This window comes from Hyla sarda, chromosome 1 (assembly GCF_029499605.1).
Source record: "Hyla sarda isolate aHylSar1 chromosome 1, aHylSar1.hap1, whole genome shotgun sequence".
Lineage (NCBI taxonomy): Eukaryota > Metazoa > Chordata > Amphibia > Anura > Hylidae > Hyla > Hyla sarda.
The window spans coordinates 7196720-7216980 of NC_079189.1; the positions used below are offsets into that span (position 1 = coordinate 7196720).

At 46.2% G+C, this 20261-nt stretch overlaps 1 protein-coding gene across 8 annotated transcripts in view; it reads left to right on the forward strand.

Annotated features, from left to right (window-relative positions):
- The window catches only part of DCTN1 (dynactin subunit 1), a 246862-nt gene that overhangs the window by 77798 nt on the left and 148803 nt on the right, over positions 1-20261 (forward strand). For 6 of the 8 annotated variants that reach the window (XR_008848719.1, XM_056545878.1, XM_056546015.1 and 3 more), the window contains exon 5: positions 1585-1605. The exons of the other annotated variants lie outside the window; for them this stretch is intronic. Coding sequence is in view for 5 of the 6 variants with exons in the window: in XM_056545878.1 (XP_056401853.1) it covers positions 1585-1605 (21 nt within the window). In the remaining variant the exon portion in view is untranslated. The remainder of the gene's footprint in view (positions 1-1584; positions 1606-20261) is intronic. 8 annotated transcript variants of the gene reach the window in all.

The following is a 20261-nucleotide window of genomic DNA, read 5'->3' on the forward strand; positions in this document are numbered from 1 at the left end:
ATGCAGAGCACTACTCCTCTTAGAACACTAACCTCTCTCATATTTACCTTATATCCATGCAGGGCACTACTCCTCTTAGAACACTAACCTATCTCATATTTACCTTATTGTCCATGCAGAGCACTACTCCTCTTAGAACACTAACCTCTCTCATATTTACCTTATGTCCATGCAGAGCACTACTCCTCTTAGAACACTAACCTCTCTCATATTTACCTTATGTCCATGCGGAGCACTACTCCTCTTAGAACACTAACCTATCTCATATTTACCTTATATCCATGCAGAGCACTACTCCTCTTAGAACACTAACCTATCTCATATTTACCTTATGTCCATGCAGAGCACTACTCCTCTTAGAACACTAACCTCTCTCATATTTACCTTATTGTCCATGCAGAGTACTACTCCTCTTGGAACACTAACCTATCTCATATTTACCTTATGTCCATGCAGAGCACTACTCCTCTTAGAACACTAACCTATCTCATATTTACCTTATGTCCACGCAGAGCACTACTCCTCTTAGAACACTAACCTATCTCATATTTACCTTATATCCATGCAGAGCACTACTCCTCTTAGAACACTAACCTCTCTCATATTTACCTTATTGTCCATGCAGGGCACTACTCCTCTTAGAACACTAACCTATCTCATATTTACCTTATGTCCTTGCAGAGCACTACTCCTCTTAGAACACTAACCTATCTCATATTTACCTTATGTCCATGTAGGGCACTACTCCTCTTAGAACACTAACCTATCTCATATTTACCTTATGTCCATGTAGAGCACTACTCCTCTTAGAACACTAACCTCTCTCATATTTACCTTATTGTCCATGCAGGGCACTACTCCTCTTAGAACACTAACCTCTCTCATATTTACCTTATTGTCCATGTAGGGCACTACTCCTCTTAGAACACTAACCTCTCTCATATTTACCTTATTGTCCATGTAGGGCACTACTCCTCTTAGAACACTAACCTCTCTCATATTTACCTTATGTCCATGCAGAGCACTACTCCTCTTAGAACACTAACCTATCTCATATTTACCTTATTGTCCATGTAGAGCACTACTCCTCTTAGAACACTAACCTCTCTCATATTTACCTTATGTCCATGTAGAGCACTACTCCTCTTAGAGCACTAACCTATTTCATATTTACCTTATGTCCATGCAGGGCACTACTCCTCTTAGAACACTAACCTCTCTCATATTTACCTTATATCCATGCAGGGCACTACTCCTCTTAGAACACTAACCTCTCTCATATTTACCTTATTGTCCATGCAGAGCACTACTCCTCTTAGAACACTAACCTCTCTCATATTTACCTTATTGTCCATGCAGAGCATTACTCCTCCTACCTGGTCACCTCAACTCTAACCTGTTTTTACAATTGTCCTCTCTCCTTGTAGGGTCCTGGTTCTCCTTTTTGATTCGTCTGACCTCTAACCTGTTTTTACCTTTTTTACCTCCCGTCCATGCAGGATACTACTACTACTACTACTACTACTACTCCTTACTAGTTAGCTGACCTCTAACCTTTCTTAACCTTTGCCCTTTCTCATGCAGCGTGGATTAAAGCCTAAGAAGGTGTCGTGCCTGTTTTCTTTATAACTCCTATCTCTTGCTGCCCATCTCACTCCACCTCCTGCCTGGCACCATGAGCATGCTGTGTGCCCTCGCCATGTCCCCTCCATACCATGCATGCCCCGCCGTCTGACCTGATGGGTTTGATACCTGTAACGCCACGTCCGGCCTCATTCATCATCGTGTTTCATGCTTGTGAGTTGCAAGTTGAATACTTATCTGGGGTGGGATTGTATGGCTCATGTACTGGGTATGGGTAGAAGTCTCCAATCTGTAAACCTCCAGCTGTTGCAAAACTACAACTCCCAGCATGCCCGGACAGCCTTTGGCTGTCCGGGCATGCTGGGAGTTGTAGTTTTGCAACATTTCGGAGACCCCCACAGGTCTTTATAGTATAGTAATCCTGTATTTAGTATATGGAGTTACAGTCAATATGGTATAATAATCCGCTATGTAGTAATATACAGATCATCCTCCTCTGCGGATCATCACGCCGTATAATCTGCTCTTATCTCGTCTCTGTGATCAGACTGGATTACGTCGCCGTCGGCCATTTATCTGCTCAGTCCGGCAGCAGACGGCTTGCATGTTTGCAATATATATTGCATGTTTTATAATGAGCGATATCTGTATGACAAGCTATGTTGTGTGTGAATATATATGTCTGTCTGTCTGTGTGTGTCTCTCTCTCTCTATATCATATATAAATTTATTTTATATATATATATATATATATATATATATATATATATATATATATATATAATTATATATATATATATATATATATATATATATATATATATAATTTATTAGGATATATATATATATTTTTTTTATATCTATGTGGCCAATCTGATGTTCTGGCTGTAATGTGCGTTATACTCTGTATGTAAATATGTATATTGATTGTAGCGTTCCGCGTATACCATCAGCGCCCCCCCCCTCTGACTACTTTGGGTATTATTAAAGTATTGACTTACTCATGTCTGTGACCTTGCCTCCTGAAATACTCTGTGCTGCTGGCTGGTGGAGACCCTACTTCTCTCTACATGTCAGCATGTTTCACCTCCTGAAATACTCTGTTCTGCTGTGGAACCTGCCCCCTATGACCTCACAGAAGATCTCCACACTTCTCCTAAAAGAGTACCTGTCAGATACACCCCCCCCCCCAAAAAAAAAACAAAAAAAAATGTTATGTTGCTCAGTACCTCATCCTGATTATGTACATCTAATTTATATGTGCCTATGACCTATATTTATCTCAGAATTACCATTATTTGCTTTCAGTTATTGCTCAGTGAGGTTTCTGGCCATGCAGAGGCGGGGGGGGGGGGGCGTGTCCCTCTCTTCTCCTCACTGTGATGACTCCTCCCCCTCTCTCCCTCACTGTGCTCTGACTCACAGAGGGCCCTGGACCTGCCTGCAGCCCTGTTAATCACTCACGATGACCACTGGACACTGCAGCACTGGTATGTGTCCCAGGAGGCAGGGGACCCCTAGTGGTCAGTGGTCACGCACCCTCTCCTGAAATACTCTGTTCTGCTGGAGACGAGGGTCTGGCTCTTTCCCCTCTCTCTAAGTCTGTGATGACTCTAAAAATACTCTGTGCTGCTGGAGGAGGGACCCTGCTTCTTCCACTATGCAACTCTCAGTGTGTGACAAGACAAAAGACCTCCTCTCCTGTAATCCTCTGTGCTGCTGGGGTCCCTCTTTTTCCAGGATGTATAGATTGATCTCAACCAATTGTACCTGTGGCCGTGTTCACACATTGCAGCTAATTGCGATACTGCAGCTTTTTACTGCTTGAAAATCAGGCAAGAAAAAAATAATGGGAATGATGTTTTTATATTTCACTGTTAACAAAAACGCTGTTTGTTTTCAGCCCAATACGGCACTAACTCTGTAATCTCTCATAAATTAAACACACTCCTCCCTCTGAAATACTCTGCTGGAGGACTCTGCTCCTCCCACTCTGTAACTTTGTCTGTGACTTCCCACAAGATCAGCAAACTCCTCTCCTGATATACTCTGTGCTGCTGTATACCCTGCCCCTCCCTCCTTCTCATGTGATCAGCACTCTCCTCTCCTGAAATACTCTGTGCTGCTGTATACCCTGCCCCTCCCTCCTTCTCATGTGATCAGCACTCTCCTCTCCTGAAATACTCTGTGCTGCTGTATACCCTGACCCTCCCTCCTTCTCATGTGATAAGCACCCTCCTCTCCTGAAATACTCTGTGCTGCTGTATACCCTGCCCCTCCCTCCTTCTCATGTGACCAGCACACTCCTCTCCTGAAATACTCTGTGCTGCTGTATACCCTGCCCCTCCTTCCTTCTCATGTGATCAGCACACTCCTCTCCTGAAATACTCTGTGCTGCTGTATACCCTGCCCCTCCTTCCTTCTCATGTGACCAGCACTCTCCTCTCCTGAAATACTCTTTGCTGCTGTATACCCTGCCCCTCCCTCCTTCTCATGTGACCAGCACACTCCTCTCCTGAAATACTCTGTGCTGCTGTTTACCCTGCCCCTCCCTCCTCATGTGATCAGCACTCCTCTCCTGAAATACTCTGTGCTGCTGTATACCCTGCCCCTCCCTCCTTCTCATGTGATCAGCACTCTCCTCTCCTGAAATACTCTGTGCTGCTGTATACCCTGCCCCTCCCTCCTTCTCATGTGACCAGCACTCTCCTCTCCTGATATACTCTGTGCTGCTGTATACCCTGCCCCTCCCTCCTTCTCATGTGATCAGCACTCTCCTCTCCTGAAATACTCTGTGCTGCTGTATACCCTGCCCCTCCCTCCTCATGTGATCAGCACTCTCCTCTCCTGAAATACTCTGTGCTGCTGTATACCCTGCCCCTCCCTCCTTCTCATGTGACCAGCACTCTCCTCTCCTGATATACTCTGTGCTGCTGTATACCCTGCCCCTCCCTCCTTCTCATGTGATCAGCACACTCCTCTCCTGAAATACTCTGTGCTGCTGTATACCCTGCCCCTCCCTCCTTCTCATGTGATCAGCACACTCTTCTCCTGATATACTCTGTGCTGCTGTATACCCTGCCCCTCCCTCCTTCTCATGTGACCAGCACACTCCTCTCCTGAAATACTCTGTGCTGCTGTTTACCCTGCCCCTCCCTCCTTCTCATGTGACCAGCACACTCCTCTCCTGAAATACTCTGTGCTGCTGTATACCCTGCCCCTCCCTCCTTCTCATGTGACCAGCACTCTCCTCTCCTGAATTACTCTGTGCTGCTGTATATCCTGCCCCTCCCTCCTTCTCATGTGACCAGCACTCCTCTCCTGATATACTCTGTGCTGCTGTATACCCTGCCCCTCCCTCCTTCTCATGTGATCAGCACTCCTCTCCTGAAATATTCTGTGCTGCTGTATACCCTGCCCCTCCCTCCTTCTCATGTGATCAGCACTCCTCTCCTGAAATACTCTGCTGCTGTATACCCTGCCCCTCCCTCCTTCTCATGTGACCAGCACTCTCCTCTCCTGAAATACTCTGTGCTGCTGTATACCCTGCCCCTCCCTCCTTCTCATGTGATCAGCACTCTCCTCTCCTGAAATACTCTGTGCTGCTGTATACCCTGCCCCTCCCGCCTCATGTGATCAGCACTCTCCTCTCCTGATATACTCTGTGCTGCTGTATACCCTGCCGCTCCCTCCTTCTCATGTGACCAGCACACTCCTCTCCTGAAATACTCTGTGCTGCTGTATACCCTGCCGCTCCCTCCTTCTCATGTGATCAGCACTCCTCTCCTGAAATGCTCTGTGCTGCTGCGTACCCTGCCCCTCCCTCCTTCTCATGTGATCAGCACTCCTCTCCTGATATACTCTGTGCTGCTGTATACCCTGCCCCTCCCTCCTCATGTGATCAGCACACTCCTCTCCTGAAATCCTCTGTGCTGCTGTATACCCTTCCCCTCCCTCCTTCTCATGTGATCAGCACTCCTCTCCTGAAATCCTCTGTGCTGCTGTATACCCTGCCCCTCCCTCCTTCTCATGTGATCAGCACTCCTCTCCTGAAATCCTCTGTGCTGCTGTATACCCTGCCCCTCACTCCTTCTCATGTGACCAGCACTCTCCTCTCCTGAAATACTCTGTGCTGCTGTATACCCTGCCCCTCCCTCCTTCTCATGTGATCAGCACACTCCTCTCCTGAAATACTCTGTGCTGCTGTATATACTGCCCCTCCCTCCTTCTCATGTGATCAGCACTCTCCTCTCCTGATATACTCTGTGCTGCTGTATACCCTGCCTCTCCCTCCTTCTCATGTGACCAGCACACTCCTCTCCTGAAATACTCTGTGCTGCTGTATACCCTGCCGCTCCCTCCTTCTCATGTGATCAGCACTCTCCTCTCCTGAAATACTCTGTGCTGCTGTATACCCTGCCCCTCCTCATGTGATCAGCACTCCTCTCCTGAAATGCTCTGTGCTGCTGTGTACCCTGCCCCACCCTCCTTCTCATGTGATCAGCACTCCTCTCCTGATATACTCTGTGCTGCTGTATACCCTGCCCCTCCCTCCTCATGTGATCAGCACACTCCTCTCCTGAAATACCCTGTGCTGCTGTATACCCTTCCCCTCCCTCCTTCTCATGTGATCAGCACTCCTCTCCTGAAATACTCTGTGCTGCTGTATACCCTGCCCCTCCCTCCTTCTCATGTGATCAGCACTCCTCTCCTGAAATCCTCTGTGCTGCTGTATACCCTGCCCCTCACTCCTTCTCATGTGACCAGCACACTCCTCTCCTGAAATACTCTGTGCTGCTGTATACCCTGCCCCTCCCTCCTTCTCATGTGATCAGCACTCCTCTCCTGAAATACTCTGTGCTGCTGTATATCCTGCCCCTCCTTCCTTCTCATGTGACCAGCACTCTCCTCTCCTGATATACTCTGTGCTGCTGTATACCCTGCCCCTCCCTCCTTCTCATGTGATCAGCACTCCTCTCCTGATATACTCTGTGCTGCTGTATACCCGGCCCCTCACTCCTTCTCATGTGACCAGCACACTCCTCTCCTGAAATACTCTGTGCTGCTGTATACCCTGCCCCTCCCTCCTTCTCATGTGATCAGCACCCCTCTCCTGAAATACTCTGTGCTGCTGTATTCCCTGCCCCTCCCTCCTTCTCATGTGACCAGCACTCTCCTCTCCTGAAATACTCTGTGCTGCTGTATACCCGGCCCCTCACTCCTTCTCATGTGACCAGCACCTTCCTCTCCTGAAATACTCTGTGCTGCTATATACCCTGCCCCTCCCTCCTTCTCATGTGATCAGCACTCTCCTCTCCTGATATACTCTGTGCTGCTGTATACCCTGCCCCTCCTCATGTGACCAGCACTCTCCTCTCCTGAAATACTCTGTGCTGCTGTATACCCTGCCCCTCCCTCCTTCTCATGTGATCAGCACACTCCTCTCCTGAAATACTCTGTGCTGCTGTATATCCTGCCCCTCCCTCCTTCTCATGTGATCAGCACTCTCCTCTCCTGATATACTCTGTGCTGCTGTATACCCTGCCCCTCCCTCCTTCTCATGTGACCAGCACTCTCCTCTCCTGAAATACTCTGTGCTGCTGTATACCCTGCCCCTCCCTCCTTTTCATGTGACCAGCACTCTCCTCTCCTGAAATACTCTGTGCTGCTCTATACCCTGCCCCTCCCTCCTTCTCATGTGATCAGCACACTCCTCTCCTGAAATCCTCTGTGCTGCTGTATACCCTGCCCCTCCCTCCTTCTCATGTGATCAGCACTCTCCTCTCCTGAAATACTCTGTGCTGCTGTATACCCTGCCCCTCCCTCCTTCTCATGTGATCAGCACACTCCTCTCCTGAAATCCTCTGTGCTGCTGTATACCCTGCCCCTCCCTCCTTCTCATGTGATCAGCACACTCCTCTCCTGAAATCCTCTGTGCTGCTGTATACCCTGCCCCTCCCTCCTTCTCATGTGATCAGCACACTCCTCTCCTGAAATACTCTGTACTGCTGTATACCCTGCCCCTCCCTCCTCATGTGATCAGCACTCCTCTCCTGATATACTCTGTGCTGCTGTATACCCTGCCCCTCCCTCCTTCTCATGTGATCAGCACTCCTCTCCTGATATACTCTGTGCTGCTGTATACCCTGCCCCTCCCTCCTTCTCATGTGACCAGCACTCTCCTCTCCTGAAATACTCTGTGCTGCTGTTTACCCTGCTGCTTCCTCCTTCTCATGTGATCAGCACACTCCTCTCCTGAAATACTCTGTGCTGCTGTATACCCTGCCCCTCCCTCCTTCTCATGTGACCAGCACTCTCCTCTCCTGAAATACTATGTGCTGCTGTATACCCTGCCCCTCCCTCCTTCTCATGTGATCAGCACTCCTCTCCTGAAATACTCTGTGCTGCTGTATACCCTGCCCCTCCCTCCTTCTCATGTGACCAGCACACTCCTCTCCTGAAATACTCTGTGCTGCTGTATACCCTGCCCCTCCCTCCTTCTCATGTGATCAGCACTCTCCTCTCCTGAAATACACTGTACTGCTGTATACCCTGCCCCTCCCTCCTTCTCATGTGACCAGCACTCTCCTCTCCTGAAATACTCTGTACTGCTGTATACCCTGCCCCTCCTTCCTTCTCATGTCATCAGCACTCTCCTCTCCTGAAATACTATGTGCTGCTGTATACCCTGCCCATCCTTCCTTCTCATGTCATCAGCACACTCCTCTCCTGAAATACTATGTGCTGCTGTATACCCTGCCCCTCCCTCCTTCTCATGTGACCAGCACACTCCTCTCCTGATATACTCTGTGCTGCTGTATACCCTGCCCCTCCCTCCTTCTCATGTCATCAGCACTCTCCTCTCCTGAAATACTCTGTGCTGCTGTATACCCTGCCCCTCCTTCCTTCTCATGTGATCAGCACACTCCTCTCCTGAAATACTCTGTGCTGCTGTATACCCTGCCCCTCCCTCCTTCTCATGTGATCAGCACACTCCTCTCCTGATATACTCTGTGCTGCTGTATACCCTGCCCCTCCCTCCTTCTCATGTGATCAGCACTCTCCTCTCCTGAAATACTCTGTGCTGCTGTATACCCTGCCCCTCCCTCCTTCTCATGTGATTAGCACTCTCCTCTCCTGAAATACTCTGTGCTGCTGTATACCCTGCCCCTCCCCCCTCCTCGTGAGATCAGCACTCTCCTCTCCTGAAATACTCTGTGCTGCTGTGTACCCTGCCCCTCCCTCCTTTTCATGTGATCAGCACACTCCTTTCCTGAAATACTCTGTGCTGCTGTATACCCTGCCCCGCCTCATGTGATCAGCACTCTCCTCTCCTGAAATCCTCTGTGCTGCTGTATTCCCTGCCCTCCCTCCTTCTCATGTGATCAGCACTCTCCTCTCCTGAAATACTCTGTGCTGCTGTATTCCCTGCCCTCCCTCCTTCTCATGTGATCAGCACTCTCCTCTCCTAAAATCCTCTGTGCTGCTGTATACCCTGCCCTTTCCAGAGCCCCCCCCCCCCTTTTTCCCCTATCCATTATGGTACATTCCCCAGTGATCCCCATTACCAATTACCATCATCTCCTCAGAGTCCCAGCTGATCGCTCGCTGCAGATCAGCACATGACATCATCTCTACCATCGCTCCTGGGAATATCAGGTTACTGTCTGTGATACCACTTCTGCCGTCATTTTATCTGCTCCGACACACTGCAACAGATTCTCAGGGAAAAGAAATCCCTTCACGGAGAAGCAGCTATACTGATACATTGTAACGACCCCTCAGTTCGGAGTTACAGGACCTCACCTGATTGTACACACACACACATATGGTCATCATTCACCACTCTAGTCCCAGTGTTTCCCAACCAGCATGCCTCCAGCTGTTTCAAAACTACAACTCCCAGCAAGCCCAGACATCCCTCGGCTGTCCGGGCATGCTGGGATCTGTAGTTTTGCAACAGCTGTAGGAACACTAGTGAGAACTACTGCTATACATAGACTGTCGAAAGCCATAACTGGGCCAGATTATGAAGTATAAGAAAATAATATTGTTATACAGTGAACATAGAACAGTGCCCAGATAGACCTACCTATCAGTTTACATATAACAGTATTACGGTATTGTTCTGTTCCCATACGGTACTGCCACACTGTAAACACACAAAAGTAAAACCATAGGACAACTGGGTTCAATAACAGAACGATACCATACTGTGCTCACATCATTCCTCCATATAGTGACCACTTAATAGTGCCTGTATAGTATTACTGTGTATGCGGTACATGACCCGCATAATACTTCCATACAATGTGCACATAACAGTACCTTTATAGCAGTACTGTACATGTAATACATGACCCACATAATACTGCCATACAGTGAGCATATAACAGTACCTTTATAGCAGTACTGTACATGTAATACATGACCCACATAATACTGCCATACAGTGTACACATAACAGTACCTTTATAGCAGTACTGTACATGTGATACATGACCCACATAATACTGCCATACAGTGTACACATAACAGTACCTTTATAGCAGTACTGTACATCTAATACATGACCCGCATAATACTTCCATACAATGTGCACATAACAGTACCTTTATAGCAGTACTGTACATGTAATACATGACCCACATAATACTGCCATACAATGTACATATAACAGTACCTTTATAGCAGTACTGTACATGTAATACATGACCCACATAATACTGCCATACAATGTACACATAACAGTACCTTTATAGCAGTACTGTACATGTAATACATGACCCACATAATACTGCCATACAGTGTACACATAACAGTACCTTTATAGCAGTACTGTACATGTGATACATGACCCACATAATACTGCCATACAGTGTACACATAACAGTACCTTTATAGCAGTACTGTACATGTAATACATGGGCCACATAGTACTGTCATACAGTGTACACATAACAGTACCTTTATAATAGTACTGTACATGTAATACATGACCCACATAATACTGCCATACAGTGAGCATATAACATTACCTATATAGCAGTACTGTACATGTAATACATGACCCACATAATACTGCCATACAATGTACACATAACAGTACCTTTATAGCAGTACTGTACATGTAATACATGACCCACATAATACTGCCATACAATGTACACATATGAGTACCTTTATAGCAGTACTGTACATGTGATACATGACCCACATAATACTGCCATACAATGTACACATAACAGTACCTTTATAGCAGTACTGTACATGTGATATATGAGCCACATAATACTGCCATACAGTGTACACATAAGAGTACCTTTATAGCAGTACTGTACATGTAATACATGACCCACATAATACTGCCATACAGTGTACATATAACAGTACCTTTATAATAGTACTGTACATGTGATACATGAGCCACATAATACTGCCATACAATGTACACATAACAGTACCTTTATAGCAGTACTATATATGTAATACATGACCCACATAATACTGCCATACAATGTACACATAACAGTACCTTTATAGCAGTACTGTACATGTGATACATGACCCACATAATACTGCCATACAGTGTACACATAACAGTACCTTTATAGCAGTACTGTACATGTGATACATGACCCACATAATACTGCCATACAGTGTACACATAACAGTACCTTTATAATAATACTGTACATGTAATACATGACCCACATAATACTGCCATACAGTGAGCATATAACATTACCTATATAGCAGTACTGTACATGTAATACATGACCCACATAATACTGCCATACAATGTACACATAACAGTACCTTTATAGCAGTACTGTACATCTAATACATGACCCACATAATACTGCCATACAATGTACACATAACAGTACCTTTATAGCAGTACTGTACATGTGATACATGAGCCACATAATACTGCCATACAATGTACACATAACAGTACCTTTATAGCAGTACTGTACATGTAATACATGACCCACATAATACTGCCATACAATGTACACATAACAGTACCTTTATAGCAGTACTGTACATGTGATACATGACCCACATAATACTGCCATACAATGTACACATAACAGTACCTTTATAGCAGTACTGTACATGTGATACATGACCCACATAATACTGCCATACAGTGTACACATAACAGTACCTTTATAGCAGTACTGTACATGTAATACATGACCCACATAATACTGCCATACAGTGTACACATAACAGTACCTTTATAGCAGTACTGTACATGTGATACATGAGCCACATAATACTGCCATACAATGTACACATAAGAGTACCTTTATAGCAGTACTGTACATGTGATACATGAGCCACATAATACTGCCATACAATGTACACATAACAGTACCTTTATAGCAGTACTGTACATGTGATACATGAGCCACATAATACTGCCATACAGTGTACACATAAGAGTACCTTTATAGCAGCACTGTACATGTAATACATGACCCACATAATACTGCCATACAATGTACACATAACAGTACCTTTATAGCAGTACTGTACATGTGATACATGAGCCACATAATACTGCCATACAATGTACACATAACGGTACCTTTATAGCAGTACTGTACATGTAATACATGACCCACATAATACTGCCATACAGTGAGCATATAACAGTACCTTTATAATAGTACTGTACATGTGATACATGACCCACATAATACTGCCATACAATGTACACATAACAGTACCTTTATAGCAGTACTGTACATGTAATACATGACCCACATAATACTGCCATACAGTGAGCATATAACATTACCTATATAGCAGTACTGTACATGTAATACATGACCCACATAATACTGCCATACAGTGAGCATATAACAGTACCTTTATAGCAGTACTGTACATGTAATACATGACCCACATAATACTGCCATACAATGTACACATAACGGTACCTTTATAGCAGTACTGTACATGTGATACATGACCCACATAATACTGCCATACAGTGTACACATAACAGTACCTTTATAGCAGTACTGTACATGTAATACATGACCCACATAATACTGCCATACAATGTACACATAACAGTACCTTTATAGCAGTACTGTACATGTAATGCATGACCCACATAATACTGCCATACAGTGTACACATAACAGTACCTTTATAGCAGTACTGTACATGTAATAAATGGCCCACATTATACTGCCATACAATGTACACATAACAGTACCTTTATAGCAGTACTGTACATGTGATACATGACCCACATAATACTGTCATACAATGTACACATAACAGTACCTTTATAGCAGTACTGTACATGTAATACATGACCCACATAATACTGCCATACAATGTACACATAACAGTACCTTTATAATAGTACTGTACATATAATACATGGCCCACATTATACTGCCATACAGTGACCACATAACAGTACCTGTATCATACTGCCATGAACACATAATCTTTCTGTGGGCCTATAATGCCGCCGTACAGTGTTCACTTAATACTGTAAAACAGTGAACACACAAGTTGCCTTTACCATTCAGTGAACACATATCAATATTGTACAGTGTCTTTATAATACTACCATACAGTGAACACATAACAGAGCCTGTATAGTAGTTCTTTGCAACCAACACATAACTGTACATCTACTGTGCCCATATAATACTGCCATAAAGCGATCACATAGTACTATAGTAGTATTGTTCATGTAATACCTGGCCCGCGTAATACTGCCATACAGTGTACACATAATAATGCCTCTATAGTAGTACTGTATATGGAATGCATGGCCCACATAATACTGCCCTGCAGTAACCACATAACAGTGCTTGTATCGTACTGCCATGAACACATGATCTTACTGTGGTCATATAAAACTGCCATACAGTGTTCTGCCATTAAGTGAGCGCGTATCAATATTGTAGAGTATCTGTATAATGCTGCCATACAGTGAACACATAACAGCCTGTATAGTAGTACTATGCAACCAACACATAACTGTATCTGCTATGCCCATGTAATACTGCCATAAAGTAATCAGTGTTCATGTAATTTATGGCCTATAATACTGCCATACAGTGTCCATATAACAGTGCCTCTATAATGGTACTTTTCAGGGAATACATGGATCACTATTACCACCCTACAATGAGCATGTAACAGAATTTTTATAGTAGTACGTGGCCGTCATAATACTGCCATACAGTGCGCACATAACAGGGCCTTTTATAGTAGCACTGTTTATGTAATACATGGTCCACCTAATACTGCCATACAGTGCACATATAAACAGTGCTTTTATAGTAATACTGTACATGATATACATGTTCCACCTAATACTGACATACAGTGCTGCTATAGTAGCACTTTTTTTTTTGTAATACTTGGTCCACATAATACTGCCATACAGTGAGCACATAACATTGCCTCTATAGTAGTACTGTTCATGTAGTACTTGGTCAACATAATACTGCCATACAGTATACAGTGAACACAAAATATTGCCTCTATAGTAGCAGTATTCATGTAATTCCTTTCCCATAATACTGCCATACAGTGACCACATAACAATGCTGCTATAGTAGTATGTGGCTAACATAATACTGCCATACAGTGCCCACATAACAGGGCCTTTTATAGTAGCACTGTTTATGTAATACATGGTCCACCTAATACTGCCGTACAGTACGCACATAAACAGTGCCTCTATAGTAGTACTATACCTGGAATACATGGCCCATATAATACTACCATACAGTGAAGACACTCTACTGCCTCCATGGTACTGCCATACGGTATCATAGTGTCCATTTATTACCGTCACATTGTGCCAACGTGTTACACGGTGAAGACATAACTGCTCATACGGTGATAACTGATCATTGTTGGCGTCGGCACGTATGGTTGTTTCTGCTGCGTGTTGCGCCATGTGGCGCTATTACAAAGGCAGCATTATGTGGGTGAAATAATAGCGCCATACAGTGTCCGTGTAAGAGAGATACTGGGGTCATTCATTTCCTTTATCTGCTCTGAAATGTTTGTCCTCAAAGAAATAGAAAATACTATTAACATAATTTATTGCAACTTTTGCGCAATCGCCATATTTTCCGTCAGCCCTTATCCCCCCCAACTGACCTGGTCCTGGCGGTCACCTTCTGGCTGGTCTGGGTCATAGTCACCACCAGGGACCAGCCGCCATCTGCTCCCTTGTCTGCCACTAATCCCATGTGGTGTGACGGCATTAACCCCTGCACTCCCAGGAGCAGACGAAGCTTCTCTATAATCCCCTTATTGCGTTACTAAGCCCACAGTCTCCTCTCCATGTGAGTGCAGTCTATTGCTCTCTGTTATCAGCCTGTTTTTTGTATTCTTCATTGGGATGAGTGGCAGGAGCACCCCCCCCCCCCCCCACTAGACTGATATCAGCCTCTTACACCGCCCCCCGCAGGACACCACTTGTACTGGTACTGGCCCTTTAAGTGGAAAACTCTGCTGGGATTATATCTGAGCTCATTTCTTTGCAAATCATCTTTTCCACGGATCCTCGCGGCTTCTCCGTGCATCAGCTTAACCCTTACATCTCCAGCGGCAGGGAGGAGGAGGAGGAGAGGAGGGTGATCAGTGTATGCGGGTGTTGAAGGGTTAATCACTATGCATTGGGCCAAAAAACAGAACCTCAATCTTTATATTTTTGGGGGATATTCAGTTATATTTCCCATTAGAAATTATAGGAAGTTTTTTGATGTGTTTTATTTTATTTATTTATTTTTCTTTATTTATTTCATCTTATTTATTCATTCCTTTTTATGTATATTTATTTTATTCATTAATTTTTTATATTTTATTTTATTTGTTTTTTATGTATATTTTATTCATTCTTTTTTTTTTTCTTTTTTTTAATTTTATTTTATTCATTCAATATGTGTGTGTGTGTGTGTGTATATATATATATATATATATATATATATATATAATCTAGAGAGAGAGAAAGATATAATCTGTGTTTCCCAACCAGGGCGCCTCCAGCTGTTGCAAAACTACAACACAGCCCAGCATCGCCAGTCATCTGGCACGCGGCGAAGTTCGCTCTATGCTCCGGCTGGATCCCCACGATCAGACATCTTATTCTCTATCCTTTGGATAGAGGATAAGAAGTCTAGGGGCGGAGTACCCCTTTAAACTGCAGAAAGCGAGCAGGATATCACTTAAATGTCAGATACAAAAACGTTTGATATGTTGTAAAGCCTGTATAACCAATACGTTTTGCAATTGTTTTCATTAGAAATTTTTCAGTATTTCATACAGAAAAATCCAGTCAAGCAACTGCCCCCCTGCCTGCTTGGACACATACTAGTCCTGCTGTGTCCATGAGTCATCACCTATGTCATGGACACACTTCCTTGATTGACCGCTGTGAGTGCAGGAAAAATCCTCCTCCTGTCAGCTTGTGTCCGGCTACTGTCAGTGAGGACATGCTGGGAGTTGTAGTTTTGCTAATGCTGGGGGAGATGTGAGCAGACAGCATACTGAGGGAGGGGGCGGAGACCTGCACAGTGAGGCCACGCCCCCTCCATTTGAGAGGAATTCAGACTAGTCAGCTAAATTAAAAGTGTAATAAAAGAATGAATAAAGGTGCTAGACATATAAAAATTAGATGTACATGTTCAGGATTAGGTACTGAGTGATATATTCCAAAAAAAGTTTTTTTGTTGGATCTGACGGGTACGCTTTAAACTGCAGAGGGCAAGAGGGGTGCCTTTTACATTGCCGAGAGCGAGCAGGGCACCACTTATATTGCAGAGAGTGAGCAAGATACAACTTAAAACTGCAGAGGGCAATAGGAGTGCCACTAAAACTGCAGAGAGAGAGCTAGCGGGGTGCAACTTATATGGCAGAGAGCGAGCAGGGTGCCGCTTAAACTGCAGAGAGAGAGCGCGAGGTGCCTCTTATATTGCAGAGAGCGAGTGAAATACTGCTGAAACTTTAAAGAGCGAGCAGGATACCACTTAAACTGCAGGAGGAGGGGTGCCAGTTATACTGCAGGGGGAACCAGCAGGATGCGACTTATATTGTCGGGAGCGAGCAGGGTGCAACTTTTATATTGAAAAAAGCAAGCGGGGTGCAGCTTAAATTGTAGAGAGAGCGAGCAAAGTGGCACTTATATTGCAGAGAGCAAGCAGGATACCACTTAAACTGCAGAGGGCAAGAGGGGTGTCACTTAAACTGCTATGAGGGAACAAGCAGGGTGCCTATTACATTGTGGAGACGTAGCTGCTTAAACTGCAGATGGAGAGCAGAGTGCTGCTTAAACTGCAGAGAGCGGGGTGCTGCTTAAACTGCGGAGAGAGTGAGAGCGGGGTGCTGCTTAAACTGCAGAGAGAGAGCGGGGTGCGGCTTAAACTGCAGAGAGAGAGAGAGTGGGGTGCTGCTTAAACTGCAGAGAGAGAGAGAGTGGGGTGCTGCTTAAACTGCAGAGAGAGAGAGTGGGGTGCTGCTTAAACTGCAGAGAGAGAGAGTGGGGTGCTGCTTAAACTGCAGAGAGAGAGAGAGAGAGAGCGGGGTGCTGCTTAAACTGCAGAGAGAGAGCGGGGTGCTGCTTAAACTGCAGAGAGAGAGAGCGGGGTGCTGCTTAAACTGCAGAGAGAGAGTGGGGTGCTGCTTAAACTGCAGAGAGAGAGAGTGGGGTGCTGCTTAAACTGCAGAGAGAGAGAGTGGGGTGCTGCTTAAACTGCAGAGAGAGAGAGTGGGGTGCTGCTTAAACTGCAGAGAGAGAGAGTGGGGTGCTGCTTAAACTGCAGAGAGAGAGAGTGGGGTGCTGCTTAAACTGCAGAGAGAGAGAGTGGGGTGCTGCTTAAACTGCAGAGAGAGAGAGTGGGGTGCTGCTTAAACTGCAGAGAGAGAGAGTGGGGTGCTGCTTAAACTGCAGAGAGAGAGAGCGGGGTGCTGCTTAAACTGCAGAGAGAGTGGGGTGCTGTTTAAACTGCAGAGAGAGAGAGTGGGGTGCTGCTTAAACTGCAGAGAGAGAGAGTGGGGTGCTGCTTAAACTGCAGAGAGAGAGTGGGGTGCGGCTTAAACTGCAGAGAGAGAGTGGGGTGCGGCTTAAACTGCAGAGAGAGAGTGGGGTGCGGCTTAAACTGCAGAGAGAGAGAGAGTGGGGTGCTGCTTAAACTGCAGAGAGAGAGAGCGGGGTGCTGCTTAAACTGCAGAGAGAGAGAGCGGGGTGCTGCTTAAACTGCAGAGAGAGAGCGGGGTGCTGCTTAAACTGCAGAGAGAGAGAGAGTGGGTGCTGCTTAAACTGCAGAGAGAGAGCGGAGTGCTGCTTAAACTGCAGAGAGAGAGAGAGAGCGGGTGCTGCTTAAACTGCAGAGAGAGAGCGGGGTGCTGCTTAAACTGCAGAGAGAGAGAGAGTGGGGGGCTGCTTAAACTGTAGAGAGAGAGAGCGGGGTGCTGCTTAAACTGTAGAGAGAGAGCGGGTGCTGCTTAAACTGCAGAGAGAGAGCGGGGTGCTGCTTAAACTGCAGAGAGAGAGAGAGCGGGGTGCTGCTTAAACTGTAGAGAGAGAGAGCGGGGTGCTGCTTAAACTGTAGAGAGAGAGCGGGGTGCTGCTTAAACTGCAGAGAGAGAGCGGGGTGCTGCTTAAACTGTAGAGAGAGAGAGTGGGGTGCTGCTTAAACTGCAGAGAGAGAGCGGGGTGCTGCTTAAACTGCAGAGAGAGAGCGGGGTGCTGCTTAAACTGCAGAGAGAGAGAGCGGGGTGCTGCTTAAACTGTAGAGAGAGAGAGCGGGGTGCTGCTTAAACTGTAGAGAGAGAGAGAGCGGGGTGCTGCTTAAACTGTAGAGAGAATGCGGGGTGCTGCTTAAACTGTAGAGAGAATGCGGGGTGCGGCTTAAACTGTAGAGAGAGAGCGGGGTGCTGCTTAAACTGGAGAGAGAGAGAGTGGGGTGCTGCTTAAACTGCAGAGAGAGAGAGTGGGGTGCTGCTTAAACTGCAGAGAGAGAGAGAGTGGGGTGCTGCTTAAACTGCAGAGAGAGAGAGTGGGGTGCTGCTTAAACTGCAGAGAGAGAGAGTGGGGTGCTGCTTAAACTGCAGAGAGAGAGAGTGGGGTGCTGCTTAAACTGCAGAGAGAGAGAGCGGGGTGCTGCTTAAACTGCAGAGAGAGAGAGCGGGGTGCTGCTTAAACTGCAGAGAGAGAGAGCGGGGTGCTGCTTAAACTGCAGAGAGAGAGAGTGGGGTGCGGCTTAAACTGCAGAGAGAGAGAGCGGGGTGCTGCTTAAACTGCAGAGAGAGAGAGCGGGGTGCTGCTTAAACTGCAGAGAGAGAGAGTGGGGTGCTGCTTAAACTGCAGAGAGAGAGCGGGGTGCTGCTTAAACTGCAGAGAGAGAGAGAGCGGGTGCTGCTTAAACTGCAGAGAGAGAGCGGAGTGCTGCTTAAACTGCAGAGAGAGAGAGAGAGCGGGTGCTGCTTAAACTGCAGAGAGAGAGCGGGGTGCTGCTTAAACTGCAGAGAGAGAGAGAGTGGGGGGCTGCTTAAACTGTAGAGAGAGAGAGCGGGGTGCTGCTTAAACTGTAGAGAGAGAGCAGGTGCTGCTTAAACTGCAGAGAGAGAGCGGGGTGCTGCTTAAACTGCAGAGAGAGAGAGAGCGGGGTGCTGCTTAAACTGTAGAGAGAGAGAGCGGGGTGCTGCTTAAACTGTAGAGAGAGAGCAGGTGCTGCTTAAACTGTAGAGAGAGAGCGAGGTGCTGCTTAAACTGCAGAGAGAGAGCGGGGTGCTGCTTAAACTGTAGAGAGAGAGAGTGGGGTGCTGCTTAAACTGCAGAGAGAGAGCGGGGTGCTGCTTAAACTGCAGAGAGAGAGCGGGGTGCTGCTTAAACTGCAGAGAGAGAGAGCGGGGTGCTGCTTAAACTGTAGAGAGAGAGAGCGGGGTGCTGCTTAAACTGTAGAGAGAGAGAGAGCGGGGTGCTGCTTAAACTGCAGAGAGAGAGAGCGGGTGCTGCTTTAACTGTAGAGAGAGAGAGCGGGGTGATGCTTTAACTGTAGAGAGAGAGAGTGGGGTGCTGGTTAAACTGTAGAGAGAGAGAGTGGGGTGTGGCTTAAACTGTAGAGAGAGAGAGAGCGGGTGCTGCTTAAACTGTAGAGAGAGAGAGCGGAGTGCTGCTTAAACTGTTGAGAGAGAGAGAGAGCGGAGTGCTGCTTAAACTGTAGAGAGAGAGAGAGCGGAGTGCTGCTTAAACTGTAGAGAGAGAGAGAGCGGAGTGCTGCTTAAACTGTAGAGAGAGAGAGAGAGAGCGGAGTGCTGTTTAAACTGTAGAGAGAGAGAGAGAGCGGAGTGCTGCTTAAACTGTAGAGAGAGAGAGTGGGGTGCTGCTTAAACTGCAGAGAGAGAGAGCGGGGTGCTGCTTAAACTGCAGAGAGAGAGAGCGGGGTGCTGCTTAAACTGCAGAGAGAGAGAGAGAGCGGGTGCTGCTTAAACTGCAGAGAGAGAGAGAGAGCGGGTGCTGCTTAAACTGCAGAGAGAGAGCGGGGTGCTGCTTAAACTGCAGAGAGAGCGGGGTGCGGCTTAAACTGTAGAGAGAGAGAGTGGGGTGCTGCTTAAACTGCAGAGAGAGAGAGAGCGGGGTGCTGCTTTAACTGCAGAGAGAGAGAGGGAGCGGGTGC